The 12,681-nt window shown below is 34.7% G+C and overlaps 1 protein-coding gene across 1 annotated transcript in view; it reads left to right on the top strand.

Annotated features, from left to right (window-relative positions):
- The window catches only part of SEMA3D (semaphorin 3D), a gene marked incomplete at both ends in the record, with an annotated part of 134,343 nt that overhangs the window by 82,302 nt on the left and 39,360 nt on the right, over positions 1 to 12,681 (top strand). The window contains 2 exons of the mRNA XM_079710927.1: positions 8,484 to 8,598; positions 9,789 to 9,858. Of these exons, the coding sequence (XP_079567053.1) occupies positions 8,484 to 8,598; positions 9,789 to 9,858 (185 nt within the window). The remainder of the gene's footprint in view (positions 1 to 8,483; positions 8,599 to 9,788; positions 9,859 to 12,681) is intronic.

Here is a 12,681-nt window from a genome sequence, read left to right as displayed (position 1 = left end):
GTTCCTTAAAAAACTAAAAATACAACTACCATATGACCCAGCAATCCCACTACTGGGCATATACCCTGAGAAAACCATAATTCAAAAAGAGACATGTATCTGCTTTACTTTTTTCTAGCTCAGTTTCTCAACCTAGAAAATGAGGACACCCATCTCTTCTATGACTATTTTACCAGGCAAATGAAAGGCTTAAATGAGATCATATGAATTTGGATATTGACAGATACAGAGGAAAGTACTGGAAAACAAGGACTACTTAGATAGATTTCTGTTTTCAAGCAGTTAACCATCTAAGAGATTGGCATGTGAATAATATGAGTATGTGATCATACCACCCTAAGTTACATGTCAAAAATCATGTACACACATATACACGTCATACGTACACACTTTTGGAGTCAGCTCAATTAACTGCTTAGGAGTAAAAGAGTGGTAGTATGTGTATATTTGGGGAGCTGGGGGGTGGTGAGAGGCAGGTTAGTTACCAAAGTTTACTGAGAAGAGATGGTATTTCATTCGTTTTAAAGGTTAAAATGATTATTATTACTTTGCCCTCATTTTTAGTGATATTTGTACTTTGAGGATAGAACTTATTTCTGGATAGAGTCAGAAGAATTTGGAGACATCTCTGGTGAAAATTATGTGAACAATTTGAACAATGCAAATTTTGGACAAGAGATAGGAACAGAGAGATTCACTAAATAGTAAAGAAACTGACCTAGAAGATAATTGACAGCCTCAGGATAATAAGTGCCTTCATCCAAAGAATCTCTTTCAAACTCAGTGTGTTATCATTACAAATGGGAGAACACATTTACTAATGAATTATTTTTCAGTAGTGTCACTACTTTCCCGTCAAACAACTTCTTCAATTTTCTCATTTTTAAAATAAGGTGCTTAGCCTAGAATGTTTTCTAAAGTCTTTGCCAGGCTCTATAATTCTTTGAACAGTCAATATTTTCAAGCACTAAATGGTGCACCTTACACCCTGGACTGCTCTCATAGATGGTAAATTACACAAGTCTTCGTGGAGAGGTAATAAATGCTGACTGAAAGGGTAGGTGAAACAGCATGAAATAAGCCCTCTGAAAAGATTTGTGTCTATTTATTTTGCAAGTTAGTCCTTTCTGATACTATTATTTATGATTGTGTGATGTTTATTACTGTGTGTGTGTGTCTCTGTGTGTGTGTCTGTGTGTATTTCCTTTCAAAACCCACCCCGTAAGTTAATGTGTATAAATACCAGTCACTTCAGTGGGGCTTGCTTGCAACTTTCTGCCTCAAGTTTGTTTTGCATTATTTTTGGATTCTATTCATTTTTGGAAGCATTGTCCATTAGGTTACTTATGCTAGCCCGCTCCAGATTACAGCTGCAGGTTATGCCAGTTCTCTTTTTGTTCTGCAGTATTTCCTTTTGTCTATGCCAGGAATTCAGTTTGGTTGGACCTTTCACATAGCTTGCCTGGGGATCTAATTAATAGCCCTTTGCTTTGATTCTACTTGCACTGTCTATTTTGATATATGATCCTATTTGGACAATTACTGCCTTTGAAGATTTGTGTTTTTAGGCTGATGACACTTTCCGTATTTATTGATTTCGCCCGAGTTGTGTTTTTTTTTTTGCTTGCTTTCAGCTTGTTGCTTACAACCTAAATGAGAGATTTAGAGCCCACAAGTTACAGATGTGCTTTTGCTTCACTTCCATCTGTTTTCCTGTCAGAAATTCCTAGGCAAGGATTAATACTGTTGGCCGTAGATTTTAAAACTTTTTTTTAATTTAATGAACTCTGATCCTACCTGAAAAAGACCACTGAATATGTCTAGATTTGCCTAAATTTAATCTGTTATATCCTAGACACTGAATTCTTTAGCACAGTGTATTACCCAAGTCCTGCATTTCTAATAATCTTTACAAGTTTTTGAAGTAGTTAGAAAAACATGTTCTCCATTTTGATTCTCCAGTGGCAAATCAAAAACAGTCATGTCTAAACACTAGAGTTCTTTTTAAGAAAAAAAATTTTTTTGTCTTGAAAGTCTATTCAGAAATTATCCCTTAAAAACCACTGTGTGCAATACCTGTCATACAAGCTTTTTGTTTGTTTTTTCTTCTCCCCTTTGAGATGTTTGAGTTTGCCTAGTTTTGTTTCTTCTACTGCTAAGGTATTTCAAGATTATTAATAGATAAGTAGAAGACTTGTTATTATTTTCCTTTTATGCTTTTATTTTTAGTGATCATCTTTTTTTTGCATCTCAAAGAATTAAATGAGGGCTTCCCTGGTGGCGCAGTGGTTGAGAGTCCGCCTGCCGATGCGGGGGACGCGGGTTCGTGCCCCGGTCTGGGAGGATCCCGCATGCCGCGGAGCGGTTGGGCCCGTGAGCCGTGGCCGTTGAGCCTGCGCGTCCGGAGCCTGTGCTCCGCAATGGGAGAGGCCACAACAGTGAGAGGCCCACGTACAGCAAAAAAAAAAAAATAAATAAAAAAATAAAATAAAAGAATTAAATGAAATATAGTTATGATGTATTGCTGGAGAAGATTCATAGGCTGAAAAAGAAAGTACAACATAGTTCTCTCGTTTGATTCAGTGGGTTTAACTTCACTGTCTTTCATGAGTTCATTTAATGTATTAAAATATCCTCACTTAAGCTCTTCCTCTCAGTATAACAGCATATTTTAATACATATACATATATATATATATATATATATGACTTTTATTTTAATATATATACATGTCCTTCTAATGAGCCTCCTGGGAATCTTATTCTGGGTTTGACTTTTTGTTTCTACCACATGATGATAATAGTTTCAAGCTTCTAAATAGGCCATCCTGCATTTGGATTATCCTTATCATTATTATTGACTTATACAGCCCATATAGACCATCTGTATTAAGTTTACAGTTTCTAAATTCTGTCCCTAGAAATAACTCAGTGAAAATTGAGGCAGAGAGAAGAAGTACATTGAACAATTGCTCTGAAACGTCAGTTGCTGTGATCTTACTTCAGAATTTCCTGGTGCAAATGGGTCTTTAGGTGATTTGAAGATATTTTTCAACACAAGATTATTTAAAACCTGCAAGGTACAGCAGTTATTCTAAATAACAAATCAGATAAAGAGTATGAATGATGTATTGAAATACAACAGGCATTAAATCAAAGACAGAAAAGTATTTAATTGCCCTAATCTTTTTTTAATTTGTAAAAAAGATCAGTAGAAAGCCTGTGTGTTTGTCTCATGTGATAGCTTCAGTTATGGAAAAACAAATGTTTTGTATTGTGATATTTGGATCACACTTCACAAGAAAGTGGGTAGTGTTAGTTCAAGATAAAATCTTTGAGATTAAATGTTATTGATGGTTAGAATGTGGGAGAGGGGTGCACAAACATGCATAGATTATGGTTTCTAAGGTGCTTCAGGGAATTCCCTTCTCTTGTCTGCACAAAGATGCAGAAGAGCTCCATTAGGCAAAATAACTAAATTTTAAGCAAAAGAGAATTTGTAACCTCTGACTTCACCATCAAACTTTTTTTCTTTTTTTAAGTGCTTAAGGTGTACTTATTTATTTGAAAAGCCTGGTGTCCTTCGACTTAAACTAATTAATATGGCTACAAATTTCTGAACACACATCTCTATTTTAATAGAATATACCGAGTTCACAAATGTCTTAGAGGTTTCATTGATTTATAAAATGTTCATGATTTAAGAGCATAGGAGCTAAATGTCAATTATTACACTTCCAAGAGCTTCTGTTTCTCAATATAAAGGTGAAAATGACAATATTTATAAAGTGCTGAGAGATCCTTGGAGAGGATGGTATATAGAGATAAAATCACATTTAACAGATGAACCCAGCATAGTGACCCAAAGGTCAAAAGATACACTCAATAAAAGTTCACGTGTCACAGCTTGTAGCTACTCTACATGTCTGTGTAAGATTTATAAGGACTTGAGTTTGCTATGACAGTAGAAGGAAAATGGAATCACCATTAACCTGCCTCCTGACTGATCGCCCCATTAGGAGATAGCAGGATTAGAAGATCACAGTATTTCATAATATGTTGCTATCACCCAATCCAATGATTCACAGTTAACTCTATTTTAAAGCTGCATAAAGATTTTAACTTGTGTTTTGTTTTTCATTTTAAAAATTTTCTGTTTTCATTAATCACTTAAAAATTAAGAAATATTGCAAACATATAAAAAGCTATAAAGAATGGGAAAACAGGCACCCTCTGCACTCACCACCCAGATTGCACACATGTGGTCGGGCTTGTTTACATTTAATTTCTTTGCTACTTTCATCTGCATCTTTGTGTAGAGGATGGCAAGGCTTTTGGCAATCTGACCACAAAGAAGCTGTGATAGAGTGGAGACACACAGAAGTGACCAGTGACTAAAAGCTGCTGAGTTTGACATCTCAATAATAAATCTATAGCGTTAGTGAGACAGTGTGTTCTTTAGAATTTCACAAAAATAAGCAAGGAGGTGAGAGTTTAGTACAAAAGTGGTTACTTCCCTTTCAGCCCTCTTCTGGGCTTAAAGTTCTCAGGGGGGATTTTGTGGATTTGCAAACAAATCCAGGGACTGAGAGCTGGTCCACAAAGTCAGTCAACTGACACTTCCCTGCAGGAGAAATACAACTCCTTGTGAATTGAACTTTGCCATCCCAGGTCATGCTTCTGGATGTCTGTAAGAGTTACTATCCAGTCATTAAATGCTTATAATCCAATCCTGAGAGCTATTATCCCAGAAACTATACTTGTTTTCCCGTTGACAGCAGGTGGCTTTCATCTTTGACCTGGATTTTTGTTCTTGTTTTTATCTTTTTATTTCTTGAGAGGCCACGCACAGCAGCTAGGTGGGTAGGTGAGAACATTTAAAGATTCTTTTGTTCAAAGGATTGCAACTTCCATTTGTCAGGTTGAAAAAATATGCAGGTACAGTATAAACCTCTTTTCAGCAAATTTGGAGCTAATAGAATAGAGTTTTTTCATGGTTTGTCTTAAATATGGTGATAATTGCAAATAGAAAGAGGGGCGGTGTTTGAAAATGAGTCATTTCTTGTCACTTTTATCTAATAATGTGTTGAAAAGAGAATGTGATTGCTCGTCTTTATGATGAAGTAGTAATATGTACAATCGTTAAAGGGATGTTATGGAGCAAATATTTGATATTATCTGTTTATTCACTTAGCAAAATAATTTGAATAACTGCTCTGTGCTAGGGGTAAAGCAGTAAAACAAACATGGTCCCTGGTATTATATTCATGATAGTTGATATATTTCTTTATGAATATTGAATCAACACTATTTTTTAGTATTTATTACTGACTCAAAATATACAAATATAAGCAATTAAAATTTTATAAATATTATAAATACGTAAGAAGATGCCTTAAAATAGACTTTAGAGTTCTGCTTAGTACAACTAGGGCTCTGCTAAAATAAAAACATATAGAGGCTAGGTATGATAATTTAAAAAGATATAAATGAAGGGTCAAGAGAAAGATGAGGAGAGAACTTATCTTGTATTTTTAAATTTATTTAAAAATCTCTTTCTTTCTGAATAATACCAGATAACACATTTTGTCACTGGGATCTTTCTGTACATTAACATAGAATTCATGATTACATGAGGAGGAAGCATTAGTATTAACATCTGGATTTATATTTATTAACTGATCTGAGGATATTAGCATTAGAAATAAAAGTCATGTCTAGAAAAGTCTGCCTTTTGCATTTGCAGACATAGGAAATCATTTAATAGCTAGCTGAAATAATATTTTTATTATTGAGCAATGATAAATAATAGAGGCACCATATACAAAATATAAATTTAAGAGCAGTTACAGACATGTTTGTTTCTAAAGGGTTATTATATAAAATATATATTCATTTTCTTCACTTCTTTGCTAATTACTAAATCTTTTAGTAATTCCTCATTGTGTACTAAATTACATGCAGACACTTTGGCCTGGTATCAAACCCTTCCTTGATCTTACCCCAGTTTACTTTTCTGAATTGTTTCACCAGTTGTTCTTTCCCCCGTCTTTCCAGCGTCTAGAATATTTCCTGAACCAATTTCTGCATGTGTGAATCCACCTGTAATTTTAGACAGTATTAAACCTTGTAGGTCTGTCCTCATTTTCCCAACAAAGAAATTTCAGAGAAGACTCAGTTTATTGGGCATTTATCTATACTTTTATCTATATTTTTCTAAAGACTTTTGTCAATTTTATTTTGCATTTTTAGCTATTCATTAATTATTAAATATGATCTTAATAAATACCTGACAAGCAGGATGTTAGTGGCATATCTGAAGTAGATTCTGCATAAAAGGAATAAGAGAATGCATTTTCTGCTAAGAATTAAAAACTATTAGAAAACCAACTAGATGTTACTTTGCTTTCTATTATCACCATGTATTAGCAATTCTAAACAGTATCGGTGACAGAGCACTACTGCCAGAAAAATCTTTTGTTTATCCAAGTTCTAAACAATTGCTGTGGTTACCATTGTGTTTCTATTATGTATATTTATGTGTACATGTATATATATAGTCAGTCTTCAACACACATGAACTCAGCTACACAGGTTTCAAGGGTAAGTTCACATTGAGTTGGAGTTATTTAAAACTTGCAACACTGAGACGTAGTGCAAATTATGAGGTGTGATTATTTTGTTCGTTAAATGCAAATGTGAGTTCGTGCTAATTATTGTATTTGAATGTATTTAAAATTTTAAATTCTTCTTCTTTTTAAATTGTTTGTTATAAACCTAAAGAACAACTCAAGCAAGTAATAATTATTACTCATTTATAAAGAGCTATTCCTTAAAATACTTCTGTTGTTTAGCAGAGAGGGATGTTAAACACCATTCACTCTGGTGTCACGGTACACCCTTGGTGTGAGGTGTTAAGGCTATAAAGACAGCTATGGTCTCCATTTTCAATGACCTTGCATGCCCTCCCTTCTCTCTCCTCCTCCCCATTTCTTTCTTCAAGAAGAGCCACTATTTATACGACTTTGAATTCTCCTGTCTTGAGTGGTCATGTAGATGCTTTTCTTTAATTTTCATAGATAAAAGAATCACAGGGAAGCTAGTCCCTAGATATTCAGACCTGAAATTTGAAAGCAAACTGTTTATTAACTTTATGGAACACAGACTGCATGAAAGACAAAACTTTTTATAGAATTTAGATTTAAATGGAAATATATTAATGGAAATAGTGGCTTCGTAAGTAATTTTTGAAAATCAAAATTAAGTACTTAATGTATTTATACCATGAAACATCCATATTTAAACCATGAAACATCCTTATTTATTTATCATAAGTATAGCAGATCTAGTTGAGTCAAACAGAAAATCGTATTAATTTAGTGTTCACAGGGACATATTAAATTAAAAATAAGAAGAATCTCTCTTTATGGTGAATTATTGAACAGCATAACCCTGTTTATTCTACCTAATTGGTATAAATGCTTATGTTTTGCTAAATGTCTAAAGAATACCTTTTTTTTTTCATTTTTTTATTGAGGTATAATGGGCATACAACATTAGTTACAGGTGTACACCATAATGATTTTATATTTGTATATATTGCAAAGGGGTCACCACAATGTCTAGTTAATGTCCATTACCATACATGGCTGCAAATTTATTTTTTTACTCTCTTAGCAACTTTCAAATATGCGATACAATATTATTTACTATAGTAACCATGCTGTATGTTACATCTCCATGACTTATTTATTTTATGTATTTATTTTTTTAAATTTAATTAATTAATTAATTTTTATTCATTTATTTTTTTGCGGTACGTGGGCCTCTCACTGCTGTGGCCTCTCCCGTTGCGGAGCACAGGCTCTGGACGCGCAGGCTCAGCGGCCATGGCTCACGGGCCCAGCCTCTCCGCGGCATGTGGGATCTTCCTGGACCGGGGCACGAACCCGTGTCCCCTGCATCGGCAGGCGGACTTTCAACCACTGCGCCACCAGGGAAGCCCGTAACATTTTTTTTAACACAAGTTGCCTGGCCTTTGCTAAGCACTTGACAAAAATTTTCCATTTAATAATCAAAATACCCATATTTCAAGGCATTAATCATATTTTGTCAATAAGAAAACAGAGACTTGAAGAATTAAACAATCTTTTGTAAGTCATGGAGCAAAACTTGGCAGAAATGGGAGTCGATTCCAAGCCTGCCTTATTTACTGTTGGCTTGCACGCATCTGCTCATTCAGCAGAGCTATGGTGTTATACATTGCACATTTAACTGTGAGAAAAGCGTTTAATCTTGTAGGACAAAACTGCCTTTTCCCTCCTTCGAAAATTCAAGGACTTAAATATTCAAGCTCTCTGTCTTTGTAAAAGCAATGACATTAATACGACACTGCCTATGATAACCAGCAGTTTTAGTTGGTGATGGAATCATTGGTAAATCTGTATCTTTATTTTGTTTTCTTTCTTTTTTTTCCCCCCCCAGAATGATGTAGGAGGACAACGCAGCCTGATAAACAAATGGACCACTTTTCTCAAGGCCAGACTGATTTGCTCAATTCCTGGAAGTGATGGGGCAGACACTCATTTTGATGAGCTTCGTAAGTCACGTTTCTTTTTTCTTAAAAAAGTCTTACTAATTAAGTAATTCAGCATTTAATTTATTTTAGCCCCAAATGCCTGATTATAAAGCCCAGGACAGTTTGCAGAAGTGGTGCTTACTAAGTTCCCACACGCAAAGAACTTGGAGGTGCTCTAGGTCTGGGTGTTAATCATAATGAAGAAGTTCCGCTTTTGTGAGTGTCCTCAAAGTTTCGAGGGAAACAAAACTGCAGCAAGAGACAGAAAGATACTAGCTCTGGGACTACAAAGCCCATCCATTCTTCATGTGGTCTTTTATTTGGAAGGAGCCACTGGCTATAGGTAGCAAGAACTTGTGTTCCTTTTTCTGTAGATGCCCTCTGCTGGAGAGCCCTGGAGATCTGGTGAACTCTGTCGCTCTGACTCTTTAATAAAAAGAATACTCTGAGAAGCGTTAGATTCTCCTCTTTTGTTTCCCCTTTTTACTCCTCTCAAAGCTAATTCTAGAAGGAATTTTTCAGTTGTAAATAAAGTTAGTATCATTAGCTTTTACTTTTTGAACTTTTTTTTGGTTTTGCCATGCCGTGTAAAAATGATGATATCATTGAATGATTTGTGTCAGTATTGTATTTGCAGTATTAAATTATATATTCAGTATTCATGGATGATTTCTCATGCTGTATATAAATATGCTCACCTCTTAAATGGTGTTTTAAAGAATATTATTTACATATACTTTAGTATCAGTGTTGCACAAGTAATTAAATACACAATACCACACAAGGAATGAACTAGTCTAGCTATTTTCATATTATTACCAAATAGGTAATTGAATTACTAACAAGTTGACACAATTACAGGACAACACTTTTTAACACTGGAGGGTAAAAATAACCTGTTTTTAGTTTCTGTTCTATATGAAATCACATACTCCTAATGGGAAACAGTCATGGAGATCATCAAGCGAACCATCCCATTTATAGGTGATTGAAGTAAACACCTTCGAGGGTGAATGTTCAATTCAGTGTCACACAACTAGTGAGAACTTGTCTTTTCCCTTTAATTTCTTATGTCATAGTGTAACGACTTTCACTGTTATCTTAATTTTATATACTGTTTAGAATCTCAGGAATATTTCATTATTAAAGAAAAAGCAAACGTGTTACTGAAAAATACAAATGTAGAATCATTATTTTTTTCCCATTAATAGAAGACATTTACTTACTCCCCACAAGAGATGAAAGAAATCCTGTAGTATATGGAGTCTTTACCACAACCAGGTAAGTTAAAAAAAAAAATGCCTGTAATCCTTCTAGAGAATTGTTGTATCTATGTAAGAAAATACTTATATGTTCTTTTTGTCCCTTCCTTTTGTGTGAAAAAACACACATTTAAAAAATTTTACTTTTTCATTGATTGGTTCCTAGAAATCTTTTAATATCAGTACATAAAAATATCTCTGTTCTCTTTACACCAGCAAAGTATCCCTTATATGGATTAACACAATTTATTTAACTAGTCCTCTGTACCTAGGCATTTGCGTCATTTCCAGTCCTTTGCTAGTACACATAATGCTTCAATGACTAACCTTGCACATACGCTCTTCCCTGTAGGAGCAAGTATATCTGTGAGCTAAATTCCTAGCCTACAATTACTGGATACAAGGGCACATACATATGTTAATCATAATAAATAGGTTGAGCTGCATGGCAGAGAAGTAATAACAAAATACATGTCTTAGTCATTGTCTAGGCTGTAATCATGAGATGACAGTCTTGACTTTTAAAATGTCTTCAAATGCTCTTATTTGCACTTCTCCATTACTCTGCAAAGATGGAAGTGTGACTGTTATTATCACCATATCACCACTGCTCTATTAACTTAGGCAAAGGAAGTTTGTATTACATGTACTTGTCCAAAGAAGAGTAGCCAATTAGTAGTAATACTGGGACTAGGACTAAAAGTATCTTCCTAATTTCTACGCCTGTATTCTTGTCTTCTTTCTGCATAATACTTTCCTGTACTTGTCACTGAGGCTCTGTGACTTCCTTAAAAGTTGTCCTAGCAGCCATGAAGCTTTCTCAAAGAATATTTGGACCCCAACTTAATCTTATTTAATATTAATTTTATTTAATTCATTAACTTACATTTGACTCTGTTCCAAGTGCACTTTTATTCTTTTTTTTTTTTTTTTTGCTGTACGTGGGCCTCTCACTGTTGTGGCCTCTCCCGTTGCGGAGCACAGGCTCCGGACACGCAGGCTCAGCAGCCATGGCTCACAGGCCTAGCCGCTCCGCGGCATGTGGGATCCTCCCGGACCAGGGAACGAACCCGTGTCCCCTGCATCGGCAGGTGAACTCTCAACCACTGTGCCACCAGGGAAGCCCTGCACTTTTATTCTTGTTACCTACTACTGCCTGTTTTACATTCTTTGAAATACTTTTCACTTTTTCCATAGCGCTCCTATCGGTCATTATCAATGTATATTGCTATCAGTATTGGAGGAATTGGCAGTATTGGCATTAATATTAGACAAATGGTCTTACTGCCTCCTTTTGAATAAATTATTAAAATATTTTGTGGGAAAATTATAATTCATTTTCTGAGATATTACTGTCATTTAGTTCACAATATCTTATGGATAAAGTCAAATGTACTATTGGTTCAGAATGTATCAAAAACAAAATATTATTTGGTTAAGTATAAAATTAGAGTGGAAATATTTAAATATGAGACTAGAGAAGATATCCTAAGAAGCTGCTATTTTGAACTCCATGTTTCTGCTCATTTATATCTGAACTAAAAAGGTGCAGGAAGAGCACGTGCCTGTAGTTACTCAAGTCAGATATCTCAGCCCTGGTTCTCTTGGCATCTTTCCATTCACAGAACTTTCTTTAAAGTCACTGTGTGTTTCACTCACAAGACATAGATGTGTGCCAGAGAAATGTAGCCCCAAGATAGTTCTTTTTTTCTCTTATCGAGTTTTTGCCCACCCAGAGTGTGAAGTTACAAGTCAGCTCTTTGTTCTTGGTGTACTTTATTTTATTTTTTATGCTGCCCTGAAGACTGAGGTAATGTCAGGATGCAAGTCACATCCTTGGTCCAATGAGAAGATGTAATTAATCTGCAATAACACCATGATGCATCGTTCCTTTAAAGTATCATAGGCAGGTCATATGATTTTTATGGGGCCATCATTTCCCTTCTTAGCAGCTAGTTTTCTCCCAGCTGCCTATTTACCATCAGCTCCTGTTGCTTTGCATTAATGTCATTCCAAGAATGATTAATGATTGAGTTACTCATGTTAGTGAATCCTAAACTCATTTGTGTAGTGCTAAGTCTCTTAGAGTGTAAAGTGTGATCTTGTTTTTAAGAACAGGAATCACTGAAAATTTTAGATTCAGAGAAAATGCCTTTTAATTTCTGGAAATAAAACCAAGATGAAATATCTGATACTGCTGCTAACAATTTCCATCATTAGTTTGCAAAAATTTGTTGAATTCCCATGGAGCTTTGCTGCTTCTTAATTAGATGTGCCCCCTTCCTGTGTAATCATGATTAATTTTAAGCATCAGATAAGTTATATACATAAACTCAGAAATTCATAAAGGAGCAAAAAGATTATTTCAGTGTTTTTAAAATTAATAAAAATTATATGAGGAAATCATTAATAGCCAATATTTATGGATATTCACTCACTTTAAGAAAACAGATAAATATTTATTATTTACATATCTAAATATTCCTTTTTTTAAAAAGTAGGTAATGTAACTTCTGATTTTATAAGTTCTTTAGAAGGCATTATGCTATAATAACTTCAAATAAAATTCAAGAGCATGTGAATAAATATAATACTCTTTCCTGCATACTCCTGTCTATCCTCCAATTTTTCCAGGTAATTCCTATTTGTCCATCAGATGTCAATTTAGATGCTGCCTACTCCCTGAAAACTTACCAGACAGCCTTGTATTGGGTACCCATCTGTGTGCTTGCTTAGTTTACTATAATTACCTGTAATATAAGTGTTATCAAAACTTATTCAAGATTACTTGGCTGTAAGCTCCTTGAGGACATATACACATTTTGTCTGCCGCACCTGTCAG

This window comes from Hyperoodon ampullatus (assembly GCF_949752795.1).
Source record: "Hyperoodon ampullatus genome assembly, chromosome: 9".
Lineage (NCBI taxonomy): Eukaryota > Metazoa > Chordata > Mammalia > Artiodactyla > Ziphiidae > Hyperoodon > Hyperoodon ampullatus.
Note: the sequence above shows the minus strand (reverse complement) of the source record. Positions and strands in the feature narration are given on the sequence as shown.